The 18,918-nt window shown below is 52.7% G+C and overlaps 2 protein-coding genes across 3 annotated transcripts; both read left to right on the top strand.

The window, feature by feature from the left end:
• The first annotated feature begins 69 nt into the window (after window positions 1-69).
• MTA2 (metastasis associated 1 family member 2) lies at window positions 70-8,469 on the top strand. 2 transcript variants are annotated; one of them, XM_034646400.1, is made up of 18 exons: window positions 70-515; window positions 1,261-1,328; window positions 1,765-1,858; window positions 3,455-3,572; window positions 3,706-3,769; window positions 3,949-4,066; window positions 4,365-4,467; window positions 4,648-4,747; window positions 4,888-5,076; window positions 5,180-5,254; window positions 5,377-5,435; window positions 5,625-5,722; window positions 5,844-5,983; window positions 6,265-6,493; window positions 6,697-6,786; window positions 7,061-7,179; window positions 7,280-7,428; window positions 7,642-8,469. In XM_034646400.1, the coding sequence occupies exons 1-18, from the start codon at window positions 488-490 to the stop codon at window positions 7,805-7,807; spliced, it is 2,007 nt and encodes a 668-aa protein (XP_034502291.1). In that variant the 5' UTR covers window positions 70-487; the 3' UTR covers window positions 7,808-8,469. The 2 variants fall into 2 exon arrangements, with proteins under 2 accessions (XP_034502291.1, XP_019661638.2); XM_019806079.2 differs by lacking the exon at window positions 70-515 and adding an exon at window positions 853-916.
• Window positions 8,470-10,107: 1,638 nt separating this feature from the next.
• TUT1 (terminal uridylyl transferase 1, U6 snRNA-specific) lies at window positions 10,108-18,785 on the top strand. Its single transcript, XM_011232537.3, has 9 exons — window positions 10,108-10,264; window positions 12,086-12,276; window positions 13,607-13,922; window positions 14,114-14,214; window positions 15,469-15,935; window positions 16,552-16,661; window positions 16,819-16,929; window positions 17,087-17,179; window positions 17,598-18,785. The coding sequence occupies exons 1-9, from the start codon at window positions 10,183-10,185 to the stop codon at window positions 18,740-18,742; spliced, it is 2,616 nt and encodes an 871-aa protein (XP_011230839.1). The 5' UTR covers window positions 10,108-10,182; the 3' UTR covers window positions 18,743-18,785.
• The last annotated feature ends 133 nt before the right edge of the window (window positions 18,786-18,918 follow it).

Here is an 18,918-nt window from a genome sequence, read left to right as displayed (position 1 = left end):
GGAGGGAGTCGAATCTCTTCCGGAAGTAGCCGATCTGTGGGGTCTCGCTCTCCGACCTGAGCCGAGCGCCGGGCCTTGTTCTCCGGATCGGCCGAAGGTGTTCCGGAAGGAGGCGAACCCCGAGGCGGGCAGGGCAAGCCTTCCCGGCGGCCGGCAGAGCCCAGCGTCTGGTGGGGTTCGGCGAGGGCTGGGGGGGGGGAGCCGGAGTCTGGCTCCGGTCCGGCGGGAGCCGAGCTCGTTCCGGAAGAGGCCGAGCGGACCGGCGCTGGCCTCGGCGTCCCAGGCGTGAGGCGGTAGCGGCGGCGGCGACAGCGCGGGCCGGGATGAACCGCGACGGCTGAGGCGGTGGAGGTGCCAGCTGCGCGGGCTCGACCGAGACTTCCGCGAAGCGTCAGCCCCGCGCTCGGGGCTTCGCCTCGAGCCGAGCCCTGCCCCCGCGAGCCTCCCGGACCCCTTTGTGCGGCCGGAGGCGGCGGCGGGAACGGCCATGGCGGCCAACATGTACCGGGTGGGGGGTGAGTACAGGGCGCCCGGGCTGCGGGGTCCGGGGCGGCGGGGAGGTCGGGGTCGGGGGCCAGAGAGGCTCGGCACCCGGCAGCGCGGGAGCCGCGCCTGGGGCGGCGTGGTCCCGAGCGCGGACCGGAACCGGAACCGGGAGCAGGGGAACGAGGGTGCGGGGAAGGCGACGCGGCGGGGCGCCGCGGCCGCCGGAGAGGCTGCGGGCAGCCCCGACGGCACTCTCAGGGTTGCGTCGGGGGCCCCTGGGTCGGGGAGTGGGGCCTGGGAAAGTGGTTCGGAAGGAACTGACAGGGCAGGCGGGGCGCGGGGCGGCCGAGGCGACCACTCTGCCACCTGAGCGGGAGCCGACGGGAGGTTTCCTTCCCCCGGGCGTTGTTGTGCGCCGGGGTTCTAAAGGGTGAGGGCCCTGTGCTAGAGTCAACAATTGCTCGCTTGGCCGAGACTGGGGTGCAACTCCACCGCTGAGTTGTGGGGACTGCAGGGGGACCCCCTGCTTCTTGTCTCTTCCTTAAGGCTCACTTTTGAGCGAAGGATTTGATAAAAGAACTAGGTGGTCAGGGGTAGTGGTGGGGGAAACCCCTTGTTTTCTCGTAGTGTCTCCACTTCCACATTTCAGCGTCGTCTCTACCTGGACCCTTATCCTTTTGGTCCTCTTAGGCCTACTTTGTCTCCTACCCTGGTGCTCAGTTTTTCCCATCACCTCCTCTGATCTTCCCGATGCTTCCCCACCCCCTCCTACAGATTACGTCTATTTTGAAAATTCTTCTAGTAATCCTTACCTGGTTAGACGGATTGAGGAGCTCAACAAGGTGAGTGGAGCAGAGTCCTACCCCTGTCCTTCCCTGCCTCCTCCCTCCCCCTGCTGGGGGGTCTTTTTTTCCTGAGGTCACTAACTTCAGGTGGAAGCCAGAGGGGTGGGGGCGGGGAACCAACCCTATCCTAAGTGCCCATTCATATTCATTCATTCATTCATTCATTCACTCATTCATTTGATGTATTCAGGAAAGGCTTTTGAGAGTTGGGTGGGAACTTTCCTGTTCTATCTCTTGGGGGCTAAGGGAAGGGAAAGTCTTGGGGGGGGGAGAAAGTTTGGAAGTCTGTCCTTAAGTGTAAGTCTCTTTATTCATAATTTCCTGGGTCTTTGTATTTACACCCCTTAGAACTTTATTCACTGTTGTTAGTTTCTTCTTTATGTGTTTCTACTTTAAAGTGACCAATTTTAATTGCCACTTTTTATTCCCTTAGACTGCAAATGGAAACGTGGAGGCAAAGGTTGTGTGCCTTTTCCGGCGAAGGGACATTTCTAGTAGCCTCAACAGCCTGGCTGATAGCAATGCCAGTGAGTGTCTTCGCACCCCCACCTCACCTTTACCCCCCCACTCCCCCCCCCATGATCTGAGGCCTGGGCATGCCCCAGCAGGTGTTTCCCCTGGTAGCATGCCCAAAGCAGGGGTGTGAGTTTGGGGGTGGGAAATGCCTGGTCTGCGGAGGAAGGCCTGTTTTTACACGTTGGGGTTGGAAGCAGGGTGAGAGACCACGATAAGGAAAGCCAGAAGAAAATGGCTTGTGTGTGACTGTGTGTGTATCTGAATGATGGGTATAAAAGAGATGATAGTATTTAAATAGGGGACGAGGAAGGGGTTTAGAGAAGCAGGACCCTTGGGGGACAGTTTTGGGTACATTGGGACAGCGGGTGGTGACTGTAAAGGTCAAGGTTGAGGAGGAAGAGCTTGTACGTAGAAGCCTGTGTAACAGGGAAGCAGCCTAATTTCATGATCACGAGATAGTGAGAAGACATTGAAGGGAGAGAATAGGAAGCTAGTAAAGGTTTCTTGCCTTTTTCCTCTTTCTCACTTGTTCTGTCTTCTCACCACTCCATTTTACATGTTTCTCTTTTGCCTTATTTTCGTTCTCTTTATGCTTTTCATCTTCCTTTAAAAAACATATTTCCTTCTGTTTTCCTTTGTTTCTTTTTCCTTTCCTGTTTTGGCTTTCTTTCCTCTTCCTCTTGTTCCTCCTTCTGAAATTAGTTTCCTTATTTCAGGCGGCTTTGGGCATGAAGGGGTTAAGGAGGAGCTAGGCCTACCAAGTTCTCTGGCCCTGTGGGGTTTCCAGCCCCATCTGGCAGGGGCTGACCTTGGCCTTGTCCAATCAGAAGGGGTGGGGGGGTGTGGTCCCCCCTTGCCTTAGCACAGGGTTTCCGGAGCACACAGGCGAGGGGTGGAGCCTGCTGCACCCCCCACCCCCCCTTCCCCCTGAGGTTGGGAACAATGCACCAATGAGCCTGGGCCTGTGGCTGTCCTGCCCCCTCCCGCTTTGGTTGGCCCCCAGCCAAGTTAACCCTTTCCACCAAGGTTTTAGGGCAAAGTTGCAGGGCCTGGGGAAGATGTTGGCACTGACTTGAGAGGTACTGTCCTTGGAAACCCCACAAACCAAACTGTCATTAGCCAAGTGGACAGTGAAGGGTCGTTAGGGTTGCATGATGTTTAAGATCAAAGAGACTCCTGAAATCTGAAAAGAAGAACTGGTAAACACAACCTTATGTGATGATTTTTCACCTTATTGGGTTTCTGGACCTCAGGCTGGTTTAGCAAGAGAGACGAGTGTGATATTCTTGCCGGGCCCAGTGTGGGCAGATTTGTGCTTTATGAGTGGCGTCTGAGCATAGGCACCTGGGTTTGGGATGGGTTTCTGTGGCATTCTTTGCACTCTTCAGCAGCTATTCCCAAGGCGTTAGCAATGGGGAGTTGGGAGCACTGTAATGGGGAAGAGGGCTAAGCGGGAAAGCTGGTGGGCTAAGAGTATGAGCGGCAGATGCCTGGGGAATGTGAAAAAACCAGCTAGAATAGAAAGTGTTCTCCCTGGGTTAGAGTTTCCAAGGTGGCTTCTTTCTGAATTAGTTTCTGACTTGGCTGCTTCTTTCTTCATCTCCTAGGGGAGTTTGAGGAGGAATCAAAGCAGCCAGGGGTGTCAGAGCAGCAGCGACATCAGCTGAAGCACCGGGAGCTTTTTCTTTCTCGGCAGTTTGAATCGTTACCAGCCACCCACATACGGTATAGGACAATCCGGGCCACTGTGGCCCGCGTGCACTTCTTTAGAAGATGGAGAGGAGGGGGTGGTGTATTGGAGATGCTGTGGAAAGGGAATGAGGAGCTCACCCAGGGTTTTCGGACCTCTCTTCTGTAGGGGGAAATGCAGTGTGACCCTCTTGAATGAGACTGACATCTTGAGCCAGTACTTGGAAAAGGAGGTGAGAAAGAGGTGCTGGGAGAAGAAGGAGGGAGGTGGGTATGCCCCAAGAGGCCAGAAGAAAGTAGAACTGTGAGGAGGTACAGGTTGAAGACTGCCTGTCTTGGGAATTCGGGATCCTCCCCACCGCCCCCTGCCTGTGAGGACTGCTGCCTGCTTACCTTTTCTTTCTGTCTCCAGGACTGCTTTTTTTACTCACTGGTGTTTGACCCTGTGCAAAAGACACTTCTAGCTGATCAGGGGGAGATCAGAGTTGGTTGCAAATACCAAGCTGAGATCCCAGATCGCCTGGCAGAGGGTAAGCAACAGGACAGACTGTATGGCTACTGGGTCATCGAACATGGTAGTGTTTGTGAATGGTGTGCCGTGGAGTTATATGCTGCCCAGTCTTCATGGCTCTGTGCTGCCACCCTGATGGGATGGGACCCTGGAAACCTGAGAGGGGCAAATGGGCACAGTTGGGAAGAGAAGTCTGAGAGTTGAGATGGCTGATAGAGTCCAAGCAGGAGACAAGGAGGAATGAGGTGCTGTTGTGAGTGTCAAGACACTTCTCTTTCTTTCCCTGTCCCTGATGTTGCCATCGCCCTGTTTCCCAGGAGAATCTGATAATCGGAACCAACAGAAGATGGAGATGAAGGTCTGGGACCCAGACAACCCTCTCACAGACCGGCAGATTGATCAGTTTCTCGTGGTGGCCCGGTGAGGGGTGGGTGGATGGGGAAGATGGGCTGGGGGCGGTGTGGACATCTTGCATGGAATTCTCAGAGGTGGACTTGATTTTTTTTTTTTTTTGGCATGGGTGTTTTCCTTATTTGGCTTAGTTCCTCAGCCCACTCATGCCTCCTTCTTTCCCTCTTGACTTCTCAATCTCTCCCTCAGAGCTGTGGGCACCTTTGCAAGAGCGCTAGATTGCAGCAGCTCCATTCGGCAGCCAAGCCTGCACATGAGCGCAGCCGCCGCCTCCCGAGATATCACCCTGGTGAGCAGATGCGGCTGGGCAGTCGGACAGGCTGGGGTCTGTGGGGACGTGCAGAGTCCAGGGACAGGAGAGGAAGGGTCTCTGAGGGTGTGGTGTGTAGGGGCTCGGGCCATCAGTGTTGTTTCCTACCTTCCCTGTAGTTCCATGCAATGGATACGTTGCAGAGGAATGGCTATGACTTGGCGAAAGCCATGTCGACCCTGGTGCCCCAGGGGGGCCCGGTGCTGTGTCGGGATGAGATGGAGGAGTGGTCTGCTTCGGAGGCCATGCTGTTTGAGGAGGCCTTGGAGAAGTACGGGAAGGATTTCAATGATATTCGCCAGGACTTTGTAAGTAAATAGGGCTGGGAGGAGAGGTGGAGGAGATGACAAGTGAAGGAACCAGGATCTGGGGCCAGATGCCAGCTCTCTTTTCTTCCCTCTGCCTCCTTAGCTGCCTTGGAAGTCACTCGCCAGCATAGTCCAGTTTTATTACATGTGGAAAACCACAGACCGCTATATTCAGCAGGTATGGGCTGGCCTGGGAAGGCTGGACCAGGGGCCTCTGGCTCACCTCTGCTTTTGGAAGTGGATGGCATCCTCCTGCAGAGATGCTCTGATCCTTTTCTTTCTTTTTTTCCCTTCATGCAGAAAAGATTGAAAGCTGCTGAAGCAGACAGCAAACTAAAACAAGTCTATATCCCTACCTAGTAAGTGTGGTAGGTGGGGGAGGCTGGTGCATTTTCTTCTTCTCCCCCCCCCCCCATCTCCTGCTTTTCTCAGTGATTGGCGGTGGGCAGGAGTCAGGGTCAAAGAGTCAAATGATGATAGAGACGAGGTGGAAATGGGATTCTCTTCCTTGACCAGTTCCTGGTTTCTCCCCACACTGTTCCCATTAGTACTAAGCCAAATCCTAACCAGATCATCTCTGTGGGCTCGAAACCTGGCATGAATGGGGCTGGATTCCAGAAGGGCCTGACTTGCGAGAGCTGCCACAGTGAGTTCCAGGGAAGGATGGGGATGTTGGGGGTGGGTGAGGTCTTCTCTGGCCCAAGCACCTGAGGGGCTCAGGTCGCGTATTTCTCCCAAACTCCCCCCTTCTCTCCATGCTCTTACAGCCACACAGTCTGCCCAGTGGTACGCCTGGGGCCCACCCAACATGCAGTGCCGCCTCTGTGCTTCCTGTTGGATCTACTGGAAGAAGTATGGGGGACTGAAGACCCCGACCCAGCTTGAGGGGGCTGCTCGGGGCACAACAGTAAGGAATGGTGGGGACCAGGCAGGGGAGAGCAGTAGGCATATTGATGTGAGCTTTACGTGAAGGCCAGAATACGCAGCCGCTTAAGTGGTGCTGGTTTGGTGATGGTTTGATGTGCATATGGGTGGGGAGGGTGTGCTTGTTGGTGGTTGTAGAGACAGGTAGGTGGGGATGGCAGTAAAGAGATCAGGCAGGAATAAATTGCTTTTTGCAGAGAATGGAAGAAAGGAGAGCCTCAGTGTCCATCTGGGTTTTCCCTTTTTCCCAATGTCTTTCTTCAGGAGCCACACTCGAGGGGTCATTTGTCTAGACCTGAAGCCCAAAGTCTCTCCCCCTATACGACCAGCGCCAACCGGGCCAAGCTGCTGGCTAAGAACAGGCAAACATTCCTGCTCCAGACCACAAAGCTCACCCGTCTGGCCAGACGCATGTGCAGGGACCTGTTACAGCCGAGGAGGGCTGCCCGACGACCCTATGCCCCTATCAATGCCAATGCCATCAAGGCGGAGTGTAAGGGCAGGAGTGGTGGGGCTAGTGGCAGGTCGGGATGCTCTGGCCAGAAAGCAGAGCAGAGACCGGTGTTTCTCTGGATGTTTAATGACAGCAGGGATAGCAGGCCACCGCGCTTGGGTAGGAGAGTAGATATGGCTCCTGGCCGTAGGAGAGGCCTGAATAGCGAAGCCCCTTCAAGAGCTTTCTTCTTTGTTCTCTAGGCTCCATTCGACTTCCTAAGGCTGCAAAGACCCCGTTGAAGATTCACCCCCTGGTGCGGCTGCCGCTAGCAACCATCGTCAAAGATCTGGGTAGGGAACGGGGCTGGTTAGGTGGTGTCAGGTTCTCTGTCATCCTTTCACTGTCAAAGTCCAAAGAGATTTAGTCTAACAGCCTGTACTTTTTTTGTACGTTAACAGTTCTCGGAAGCTATCCATAGTGAATGAATGCTAAGATCCCGTTTGTGTGCTAATTGCTTGCCAGACCTCTCCCCCCGTCACTGCTTTTGGGGATGCCCAGGGAAACTACATAGAGAAGAGAAAGCCTGAAAGTTCTCTAAGTTTTCTCTTATGTTTTTCTTGGTAGTGGCCCAGGCGCCTCTGAAACCAAAAACACCTCGGGGTACCAAGACACCAATCAACAGAAACCAGCTGACCCAGAACCGGGGCCTGGGGGGCATTATGGTGAAACGGGCCTATGAAACTGTGAGTTGACAGCTGGAGTGGGCCAGGCTGATTGGATGGGCTTTTATTTCTGATTGGAATCTGTGAGTCAGCTCTCATTGTGCTGCCCACCCCCTTCCAGATGGCAGGAGCGGGGGTCCCCTTCTCTGCCAACGGAAGGCCTCTGGCCTCAGGGATTCGCTCAAGCTCACAGCCAGCAGCTAAGCGTCAGAAACTAAACCCAGCTGATGCCCCCAATCCTGTGGTGTTTGTGGCCACAAAGGATACCAGGTAGGGGGGCCACCATGGGAGGGGCTGAGAGGTTGACAACCCAGACTGGTATGTGAGGATAACAGTTCTGAGCGAGACCAGCTCCAGGAAGACTGGGTGTGGGGTGGGGATGGTAGGAAAGAATGGGCCGGGAGGCAGAACTGGAGTTTGGAGTGTGGAGTTTCACCTCGAGAGTCTTAGCCTTTTTTATTCCACTCTTCTTTTCCTGGCCAGGGCCCTGCGGAAGGCTCTGACCCATCTGGAAATGCGGCGAGCCGCCCGCCGGCCCAACTTGCCGCTGAAGGTGAAGCCACCACTGATTGCAGTGCGGCCCCCAGTCCCACTGTCTGCACCCTCACATCCTGCCAGCACCAATGAGCCCATTGTCCTGGAGGATTGAGCATCTGTGGGGGAAGGGAGGTGGGCTGAAAGCTAGAGGGGGGTGCCCAGGGCATCCAACCTCCCTTCCCTCTAGTATCAAAGGGAATGAGGAGTGAGTGAGGGAGGGAGCAAGTGACTATGTGTCCTTGGAGGGGTTGGGCGCCCTCTGGTGTTACCACTTGGAGGCTTGTCCCCTTCCCACGTTTCTCCACACCTGGTGGTGGAGGGCACAGTGCAGGAACTTGACCCATTGTGGGAACCTAGCCTGTTTTGGGGGTAGGACCCACAGTTGTCTTGGACAGTTTTGGGGGGAGGGTTTTTTAATTTTTTAAAAATTTTGCCTCCCTTTGTGAAAGGGGATGGGGGAGGGGAAGAGTAAATCGATAGGAGGTGGTGGTTGGGGGAGGGGGGCGTGCACTGCCATGACTGCCATGTCTATCTTTTTTTTTCTAATGGGGGTTTCTCTTCCTGTCCGGTGTCCGGACTTTCCTAATTGGAGTTCGAGGCCCCTAAGCTGGCATCAACCCCAGCCCATGCTCTCTCTTTTCCTTCCCTCCCTGTGCCCCCTCCGCCTTTTGTACGCCAATTCTCAGAAATAAAGATCTTTTGTCCGTTTTTTTAACCTCGGATTCTGTAATTGGTTCTTATAGTAACAAATAAAAAGCTGTTTTCTTCAGCTTCTCCCGGCTCAGCTGTTCTCTGCCATGGGTGTGTGTGGGGTGGAGGGGGGCGGTGTCTTCAATTGGGAAAATAAAGGACAAAGGATAATGAAGGAGATACAGATGGGACTTGCCCTGGGAACAGCTTTAGGAGATAGGCAGCATGGACAAGCAGCCTGTTCCAGCTAGCTTTCTCCGGGGCCCAAACTGCTCCCCAGATCCCTATGGGGCTGGAACCCAAGCTCCTCTTGATATATTCAGATTCGTTCAGAATAGTCGGAATGAGAAGACTCTGGATGGTTGGTGCTTTTCCTTTTATTTCCCAACCCTTACTCACCTCTGTCTTAGGAAATTCTGGGAGTTGCTAGAGGCCAGGGCAAGATGCAGCCTACCTTGGGGGTACTGCAGTCTCTTACCAGCCAGCTCTGTGGTATATTTGCATAGATTGCTGCTCGGATTCCCAGGACCAGCCTCAGCACCTGCCTTGATATTGAGGCCCACTCTAGAACTGTCCCCTGCTTTCCCGGGTTTGGGAAGCAGAAGCCTGAGCAGGGCCCAACAGGAGCAACACCCTTGGAGCATGTACAAGAAGTTAAGCCTACTATGTGTTCCTTCTGCACTTCCTTACGGATAGGGGAACAGCCTCAGCAGTTGGGACTTGCTTAAGGTTACAGATCTCCTGATGTCTGCCTCAGGTCCAGTGTGCTTTCCACAGTCCGAAGCCGTGGGCCTGGGCCGGTAACCACAGCAGGGGCTCCTTAGCCCGACCACAGCAGGGGCTCCTTAGCCCGTCTGACAGTCGTCTCCATTTCCTGTTTTCTGCCCCTGGGGCCTCCCCAGCTCCTTCACTCTCCCCATTCCGAGCTTACACCTGGGCAGTATCGGGAGGAATTGACCACTATACCGCTTTTGGGACAGCAGCATTTTCTCCCAACAATGTCTTCACTCTGCTGCCTTGAAGGCATAGTAGGTCCCACCGCGTGCCTTGAAGTGGGCGGGTGGCTCTCGCCTCATGGCTACGCTCCACGCAGCACTCTTGCGGAAGGAAAGCCTGACTTACGGGGCCGCAGCGATCTGGCTGTGGCTGAGTGGAGTCTGGCAGGTGCCCAGTGGGGTCAGAGCTCCCCGACCAGGGCTGGGAAGTGGTCGCAGAACATCCATTCGCGGGGAGGACCGAGGGCAGAGGGAGAGAGTAGCGGCTCTACGGAACTCGGACCTCAGGAGTCCAGGGACAGGCTTGAGCTTAAGTCTGCTCATCCTCCGCCTTTATTCGCCCAGTAAATACGGGTTTGAGGATGGAGCACCGCGGGTCCCTATCGCCCCTAGAGGGAAGGTACCTACAGCGTAAACCGAGGCAACCAGCAGGGAAACAGCCAATTGACTTCGAAGGGCCCCGGCGCCGGCTTTTGTGGCCGCCTTCATGAATATTCATGATTCTTGGGGCCAATCAACGCCTGAATGACTCAGAGAGCACCAATCGGCTTACAGCATGCAGATAAGTCTCAAAGACGGGCGGCTTTTCCTGAAGCTGGTGGAAGAGACTTAATGCGGGGTGGAAACGGAACCCTGAATCGGAGGAGCTCAGTTTCCCGAGGAGTGTACCTGCGCAATTGGTCGGTGTACGTCATTTCCTATTGGGCTGGCGGAAGTTACTTCCAAGCGCGTTGCGATTTGTAGGCGTGAGTTCCGGTTGGTGGTAGAAGTGGTTGTGTGTTGTCGGTACTGCAGAGTCGCGATGGCGGCAGTGGATTTGGATGTCCAGTCGCTGCCCCGTGGGGGTTTCCGCTGCTGCCTCTGCCACGTTACTACAGCCAACCGTAAGCGGTGGCTTGTGAGGGGGTGGTTGTGAGTTCTCGTCTTTGGGTCCCAGCGAAAGGGTTTATAGGTCATAGTTCTTGTCAAGTCGGTTGGTAGGGTCACTCACCTCCGTTTTCACTCCGCCTGTACGAAGGGATTGGAGAGTGGCGAAAGTCCCACCACCTTACGCCCTCCTTCCTAGTATCAGAAATCTCCACAACGAAAGTTTCATGATCTTATTCCCTCTTTAACGGTCATCTGTTGGACGCCACCTTTGTGTCTGGTACTCTGCTGGGCTCTCGTGTGGGGTGAGGGGATTCAGAGATGAAGGAGCTCACCGCGAGAGGTGGAGAGAATTCCAGTGCTCAATAGATATGTTTGGAGAGCTGTAGGATCACAGAGAAAATAGTAATAAACTCAGGGAAGCCCTACAGAGGAGCTACCCAAAGGCAGAGATGGACAAAGGAGCATGGCATGCATGACTAGGGGGTGGGTTTGGCAAAGTAGACAGGAAGAAGTATGACAGCACAGGGGACTCCATGAAACCTCAAATTCCACTTTTTTTTTTTTGAAGGTTTTATTTATTTTAGAGAGAGAGTTCGCGCAAGTGGTGGGGGGAAGGGCAGAGGGAGAAGCAGGCTCTGAGCCTGATGCGGGATTTGATCCCAGGACCCCGGGATCTTGACCTGAGCCGAAGGCAGATGCATAACCGACTGAGCCACGCGGACACCCTCAAATTCCGCTTCTGAAGTCTGGAATCGTGATCTTCCCTAAACGGGATCTTCTGTTCTTTTTCTTTGTGAATGGCATTATCACTATTTGTCCCATAGGGCAAGCCAAAAATCTAGCATAGTCCTCTCTGGCCCCACATATATATTGGTGACAACAAACATGACCCAGAATTTAATAAAAATAATAATTACTAACTTTTCGCATGTTCAACATGTAGCAGACTGTGCCAGGTACTCTATATTGCATAATACCCGTGTGGTAAGTACTATTAATATCTTCATTTTGTGTCCCATGAAACTGATGCACAGAGAGGTTAAGTAACTTGCCGAAGATCTCACACAGTTTGCCAGACCTGGGATTTAAGCCTGGGCAGCATGACCTCAAATCTTGCACTTGCAATCTCTGTACCATACCTAGAGACCATCCTTGAGGCAATAGTCTAGGGTCCTACTTTATTTAATTCTTCTGTATATGACCTGGATAAGTTTCCTGTTAATTTTTTTTTTTTTTAACAATTTGCAGGTGTCACTCTACCTAGCACTTAGAGATGGTTTAAGAAAAACTTGTAGCAGGGGCGCCTGGGTGGCAGAGTGGTTAAGCGTCTGCCTTCGGCTCAGGGCGTGATCCCGGCGTTATGGGATCGAGCCACGTCAGGCTCCTCTGCTATGAGCCTGCTTCTTCCTCTCCCACTCCCCCTGCTTGTGTTCCCTCTCTCGCTGGCTGTCTCTATCTCTGTCTTATAAATAAATAAAAAATCTTTAAAAAAAAAAAAAAACTTGTAGCTAGTTCTCCTGGAAACCATTTAAAATACCTTATATAGATACATGGACAAGGGAGGAAGGTGAAAAGAGCCAGGACTTTGTATATTCAAAGGTCACACTTTTTTTTTTAATCTTTTTATATTTATTTAATGTTTTTTTTATTATGTTAGTCACCATACAGTACATCCCCATTTTCCGATGTAAAGGTCGATGATTCATCAGTCAAAGGTCACGCTTTTCTGTGGCTTGGAAGGATTAGTAGGATTTAGGAGTGCATTTAGGTTAAGTCGGGGGGTAAGTACACTGAAGAGTGATATGGATGTTTTTGTTTTATGTTTGTCTTTGCAGGACCCAGCCTAGATGCCCACTTGGGGGGCCGCAAGCACCGGCACCTGGTAGAACTACGAGCTACCCGAAAGGCCCAGGGACTTCGAAGTGTGTTTGTCAGTGGCTTTCCCCGGGATGTGGATTCTGCTCAACTCACTCAGTACTTCCAGGCATTTGGACCTGTGGCCAGTGTTGTCATGGACAAGGACAAGGTAGAGTAAATGGCTTTTGCGGTAAAGAATGAGTCAGGTGTGCCAAGAGAGAGAAACCAGCATCCCTGTTTCAGCTGGTGCCTTATGTGGGTTGTCCTTGATGGATACCACAATACTTGGGCCAGGCCAGCTTTGTGAGCCTCCTCCAGCATCCCCCCACGCCCCCCGCCCCGGCCGGCGGCAACTTTCCCACCTCCCCGGCTCCTTCTTAGATTTTATCAGTTCACTAGAGTTCGTCACTGGTGAACTTTTTGGTCATTAATTTAGTCAGTCACTCTTCATTTTATTTGCCAAATATTAACTGTTGACTTTGTACTAGGCACTGTGTGTAGAGCTGCATTTTTTTTTTTAAAGATTTATTTATTTGAGAGACAGGGAAAGAGAGAGAGAGGGAGAGAGAATCTCAAGCAGACTCCACGCTGAGCACGGAGCCTGACACGGAGCTCGATCTCACAACCCTGAGATCACGACCTGAGCTGAATCCAAGAGTCGGATGCTTAACTGACTGTGCCACCCAGGTGCCTCAGAGCTGCATTTCCTTTTTCTTTTTTTTCTTTTTTTCATATTTTATTTATATATTTGAGAGAGAGAGGGAGAGAGAGGGGCAGAGCACAGAGGGAGAAGCAGACTCCCCGCTGAGCAGAGAGCCTGATGCAGGGCTTGATCCCAGGACTCTGGGATCATGACCTGAGCTGAAGGCAGACACTTCACCGACTGAGCCACCCAGGCACCCCGGAGCTGCATTTTCAATAGTAAATAGGATAGATGTGGCCTGTGCAGGCACAGAGTTTGTAGTCTAGTGAATAAAGTAGACAATTAAATGCGTAATTACAATGAAGTGGGTGCTTTAAGACCACACCATCAGGAGATCTGTCCTAACCCCACAAGAGACTGCTTTATAAACCAGCTAGCAGTTTATTAACTTACAGTGAGAGGTACTAAAATTATCTGGTCAAAATACCCTGTCTTCTGGACAGTGCTAGACAAAGAAGCTTGTTCTTTGTGGTCCTTTTTGTCTTCCAGGCAGGCCTTTTATCAGTTTCTCTTTAGTCCTTCGAAAAAGTTCACTGTTGTCCAGCTGTGTTGTGTCGTCATATCATATCTCTGAGATTTTCAGAGGCAGACTGGGATGAGAGTAAAATGTGTGGGATGGGAGTGAGGGAGAGAATTATTTTTCTAAATATGTTCCCTGTTCCAGAAACATTAGGCAGATATTCTCAATTTATAGGGTGGTCCCGGCCCTTTTCAAAGAATGTCACCCACTGTCAAACCATGTGTTTGGATTTTTTATTCCAAAACCATGATCCCTGCCCCTGTTGTGATTTGCCAGGGGGTGTTTGCTATCGTGGAGATGGGAGACGTTGGGACCCGGGAAGCTGTCTTGTCACAGCCTCAGCACACCCTGGGAGGACATCGCCTGCGGGTCCGGCCACGGGAACAGAAAGAGTTCCAGAGCCCAGCCTCCAAATCCCCCAAAGGAGCTGCCCCTGATAGTCACCAGCTGACCAAAGCACTAGCTGAGGCACCTGATGTGGGCGCACAAATGGTGAAGCTCGTGGGGCTGAGGGAGTTGTCTGAGGCTGAGCGGCAGCTTCGGAACCTCGTGGTGGCCCTGATGCAGGAGGTCTTCACAGAGTTCTTCCCTGGTGAGTCCCTTCCCTTCCCATGTCGGAGCCCTCCCTCCCCTCCCTCCCCCATCCCCAGTCCGGACCCCCTGGTTCTCCCTCAGCCAGAGACATTTATTTGGCTGTGCTTCCTTCTTTGTGGCCCACTGTGTTCTTCTGCCCCATACTCCTCTCTCATGTCACTTGACCTTTGTTTTCTGCTTGGCATCCAGGCTGTGTGGTCCATCCTTTTGGCTCTTCCATAAACAGTTTTGATGTCCATGGCTGTGATCTTGACCTCTTCCTGGATCTGGGTGACTTGGAAGAGTCCCAGGTGAGTGACCGGGGAGGCAGCTGGGAAGAGTCAGTGGGGATGGTCATGGGACTCTGGGCAGGCACCATCTCTCTCATGCCTTAGTTAGTCATTTGTAAAATGGGGTAATGGAACCCGAAAGGGTTATTGCAGTTGGAGAAATGTGAATGTATTAGATGGGTATTAGATAGGATGAATACGAATTGACATAGGACACGTGGCATTTGTAACAGGAAAAAAACCAGATTTCAAAATGGTGTATATAGTATTGTATTTGGAAAAAAATATATGAAAGGACTTACAATAACATAATTTTGGGGTTATGTTTTTACTTATCTGTATTTTCTAACATCTAATGTACAGATTCTGCTTTTGAAATAGGAAAGGGTCATTAGTATTTTTTTAATAGGCTTTGTTTTTTAGAGTAGTTTTAGGTTCACAGCAAAATTGAGCAAAAAGTACAGCTTTCATATACTCCCTACTTTACAAAAAGGGTTATTTTAAAGATTTTATTTATTTATTTAAGAGAGAGCGAGAGATTGAGCTCCAGTGGAGGGAGGGGGAGAGGGAGAGGGAGAGAATCTCAAGCAGACTCCACACTGAGTGCAGAGCCGGATGTGGGGCTCAGTCTCACAACCCTGAGATCATGACCTGAGCTGAAACCAAGAATCAGATGGTTAACCGACTGAGCCATCCAGGCGCCACACATAAAGGGTTATTTAAAAAATAAATTTGTTTTATCAGTCTTTTTTTTTCCTCTTTCCCTACATATAGACACACACGCGCACACACACTTTATAATTTCAGAATCTTTTGAGAGCAGTGTGCGTACATGATGCCCATAATAGTCCAGTGTCTATTAGGGAGACACAGAGGCATCCTCGGGTACAGCTGTGGTACCATTAGCAAGGATGGTGGCGTTACCTCGTGCAGGTGTCAGATGTTATAAGGTTGTAGTCTGCGGCCCATCCCCTGCATTCATCAGCTGCCCACCAGCACGCTAGTGTTGGCCCCTCCGTCGTCTTTACAGTTCCTCTGCCGTCTTCTGTCTTTCATGACAGTGACATCTTGGTAGAATACAGACCATTTATTTTGTGGTATTAAAAGTTATTTTTAATTTTAAAAAGAGGTTGTGAGGATTAACTGAGTTAATATATATACAACCCTTGGAATGGGACCTGGCACATAAGCAGTAGTAGAAATATCCTGGGGAGTGTTGCCCGGATGGGGGCAGCAGGAGAGGCAAATATTCACTGAGCCCATTTCTATCCACAGCCAGCCCCAAAGGCCCCGGAGTCTCCATCTTTGGACTCAGCCCTTGCATCACCACTGGATCCTCAAGCCCTGGCCTGTACCCCGGCTTCCCCTCCAGACTCACAGCCTCCTTCTCCCCAAGACTCAGAAGCCCTGGATTTTGAAACTCCTTCCTCTTCCCTGGCACCCCAGACTCCGGACTCTGCTTTGGCCTCTGAGACCCTCGCCTCTCCCCAGTCCCTGCCTCCAGCCTCCCCGCTGCAGGAGGATCGGGGAGAGGGGGACCTGGGGAAGGCCCTGGAACTAGCAGAGGCACTGAGCGGGGAGAAAACAGAGGGGGTAGCCATGCTGGAGTTGGTGGGATCCATTCTTCGGGGCTGTGTCCCTGGAGTGTACCGAGTCCAAACTGTGCCCTCTGCCCGACGCCCTGTGGTCAAGTTTTGCCATCGGCCTTCAGGTCTTCACGGTGACGTCTCCCTCAGTAACCGGTACCTTTGTTTAGGAGGGTGGTTGGGGAAGGCCAGCCGAGCCTTCTGGGGTGGGTGAGGAGGGAGCCCTGGTATGGGAAGCTCCTGTACTTGCTGAGCCTCGAGGTTATCCTTGTTGGGTCCCGTCCCTCTTTCTGCCATTTGTCTCCTGTCTGGCATCCATTTGCATGGATGTAAAGTGTGTTCCTTGGAATACTATTTTTAGGGGATTTAGAAAAGAGTTCCAGGGTTGAATAAGTTTGGGAAATGCTAAGTTAAATGCAAATCATTTTCTCCCTTCTCACCCTCTTCCCCACTTCCTCTCCCTTCCAGTCTTTGTTTCTTTGCATATGAAAGGCATTGAGCAGTCATGTAACAAAACTCTTCTAGAATATCCTCTCCAGGATGAATATTCTATCCAGGACTGGCATATAGAATGTAGTGTTTCCCCGAACACATGACATCCTTTTGCATGCCCTTTCTTTGCATGCCCCTTCACATGACCGTGTCAGCAAACACTTGGGAAATGCTCTTTTGGCCTCATTCCATCTGGCCCCCTGTTCTGCAAGCCTGGAATAAGAGCTGGGGTGATACGTTCAGAGGGTCCCCAGCACTGACACCTTTGTCTTTGTTCCAGGCTGGCCCTTCATAACTCTCGCTTCCTGAGTCTCTGCTCTGAGCTGGATGGGCGAGTTCGGCCCCTCGTGTACACCCTCCGCTGCTGGGCTCAGGGTCGAGGGCTGTCGGGTGAGAATGAATCAGGACACACTTGGGGTTGAGCTGGTGTTGGGGAAAGGTGGGAGTTCAGGGAGGGGAGGGAAGGAAGGTACAGGAACCAGGGTTGAGAGAAACAACCAGGGTGTTAGATGCACCTCCAATCTAACTGGAATTATTGTTTACCCAGGAAGTGGCCCCCTCCTCAGTAACTACGCCCTGACCTTGCTCGTGATCTATTTCCTTCAGACCAGGGACCCTCCTGTGTTGCCCACTGTGTCCCAGCTCACCCAGAAAGCAGGTACAATGGTCTGGCCTCCACCCTCTTTATCCTGCTAGCTTTGGCTTTCCTCCTCTGTTTCATTTAGACGCACTAAGCTACCCCAGGAATGAGATATCTGCTGTCATCCCCAATCTTCCTGCTTCCGAGCTGACCCTCGCCTTATTTCCTTTCACAGGTGAGGGCGAGCAGGTGGAGGTGGATGGCTGGGACTGTAGTTTCCCCAGGGATGCCTCAGGACTGGAGCCCAGCACCAATAAGGAGCCCCTCAGTGAGTTTGGGGAGCACGGTAGAGGATTAATAAATGATGTTAATCACAACTGTAGGTTATACCCATCAGTTACTACTTATTTGCCGGGCATGGTTCTCATAGCAACCTCGTGGGATAGCTAGTATCGTTAATACCATTTTACAGATGAAGAAACCATGCTTTGGAGCAATTAAGTGGCTTGCTCAAGGTTACACTGCTAGTGAGGGGAAGGAACAGCATCTGGGGAAGGACGTTGCTCGGGACATGGGGAGACAGGCTGGACCTCTTGTTTATATAGAGATCAGAGGAGTCTGGCTTCTGACATTCTTCTGAGCTACTTGGAAGGGAAAAGAAAGTCCAAGAGAATGCCTGTAGTGCAGGCCTGTCTTGGTTCTGGCCTCTAAGTAACCCCTTCTGCCTGGTCTTCCTCCTCCTCCAGGTTCTCTGCTAGCCCAGTTCTTCTCCTGCGTCTCTTGTTGGGATCTTCGTGGCTCACTGCTGTCCCTGCGGGAGGGTCAGGCACTGCCTGTGGCAGGGGACCTGCCCTCTAATCGCTGGGAGGGTCTGCGCCTTGGCCCCATGAATCTCCAGGACCCCTTTGACCTGAGTCACAATGTGGCAGCCAATGTGACCAGCCGGGTAGCTGGGCGGCTACAGAACAGCTGCCAAGCGGCAGCCAATTACTGCCGAAGCCTCCAGTACCAGCGCCGTTCCTCCCGGGGTCGGGACTGGGGGCTGCTCCCCCTTCTGCAGCCCAGCTCCCCTAGTTCCTTGCTATCTGCAACACCCATCCCCTTACCCCCCGCTCCCTTCACCCAACTCACTGCTGCCCTGGCCCAGGTGTTAAGGGAAGCATTGGGGTGCCATATAGAACAGGGAACCAAGAGACTGCGGTCAGACAGAGGGGGACCTGAGGAGTCTCCTCAGGGAGGGACAAGCAAAAGATTGAAACTAGATGGAGAGGAAAAAAGCTGTGAGGAGGGGCGGGAGGAGCAGCAGGGATATATCAGGGACCACAGTGAAGACGGGGTGGAGGAAATGGTTGTAGAGGTTGGAGAGATGGTGCAGGACTGGGTGCAGAGCCCGGGGCGGCCAGGGGAGCCACCCCAGATGCTCAGAGAGCAGCTAGCCACTGGAGAAGAGGGGCAGTCAGGCCATGCGGCACTGGCAGAGCAGGGGCCCAAAGGACCCGAGGCAGCCAGAGAAGGGTCTCAGGGTGAGACAGGGAGGGGGGTGTCGCTCTCCTCAGTGAGCTGGCGCTGTGCCCTCTGGCACCGAGTGTGGCAGGGGCGGCGGCGGGCCCGGCGACGCCTGCAGCAGCAAACCAAGGAGAGGGGCAGAGGCAGTGCTGGCACTGCAGAATGGCTGGCGGTTGAGGCTCAGGTCACCCGGGAGCTGAGAGGACTGAGCAGTGCTGCACAGCGGCCAGAGGCTGAGCCGCTCCTGACCTTTGTGGCATCTGCCTCCCAGGTCAACCAGACTCTGACTGTGACTCCAATCCAGGATTCTCAAGGCCTGTTCCCTGACCTCCATCATTTCCTACAGGTTTTCCTCCCTCAAGCACTTCGGAACCTCCTCAAGTGAAGACAGGGACCCTGAGGGGCAATAAAGCTGCTAGTTTAATGAACACTACAGTTTCCTCTAATTTCCACCTGGTAGTAATCTGCCTTCCACCCGGTACTTCCCCTCCCCAGACCTTAGAGCCTTTCCTCAGACGTGTCTTTGGCTACCCTAAAATAGGTCTCAGCCTGTTTTCCTTA

The sequence above is a fragment of the Ailuropoda melanoleuca genome, chromosome 16 (genome assembly GCF_002007445.2).
Source record: "Ailuropoda melanoleuca isolate Jingjing chromosome 16, ASM200744v2, whole genome shotgun sequence".
Taxonomy (NCBI): domain Eukaryota; kingdom Metazoa; phylum Chordata; class Mammalia; order Carnivora; family Ursidae; genus Ailuropoda; species Ailuropoda melanoleuca.
This window is presented reverse-complemented; position numbering and strand designations above follow the sequence as displayed.

Excerpts from the sequence above, each read along its gene's own strand:
- MTA2 (XM_034646400.1), top strand. The coding sequence starts at position 488 with ATGGCGGCCAACATGTACCGGGTGGGGG. Across the intron at positions 4,468-4,647 it reads CAGTTTCTCGTGGTGGCCCG|AGCTGTGGGCACCTTTGCAA; the intron begins GTGAGGGGTGGG and ends TCTCTCCCTCAG. Across the intron at positions 4,748-4,887 it reads CCTCCCGAGATATCACCCTG|TTCCATGCAATGGATACGTT; the intron begins GTGAGCAGATGC and ends CCTTCCCTGTAG.
- TUT1 (XM_011232537.3), top strand. The coding sequence starts at position 10,183 with ATGGCGGCAGTGGATTTGGATGTCCAGTCGCTGCCCCGTGGGGGTTTC. Across the intron at positions 16,930-17,086 it reads CCAGCTCACCCAGAAAGCAG|GTGAGGGCGAGCAGGTGGAG; the intron begins GTACAATGGTCT and ends TTCCTTTCACAG. Across the intron at positions 17,180-17,597 it reads CACCAATAAGGAGCCCCTCA|GTTCTCTGCTAGCCCAGTTC; the intron begins GTGAGTTTGGGG and ends CTCCTCCTCCAG.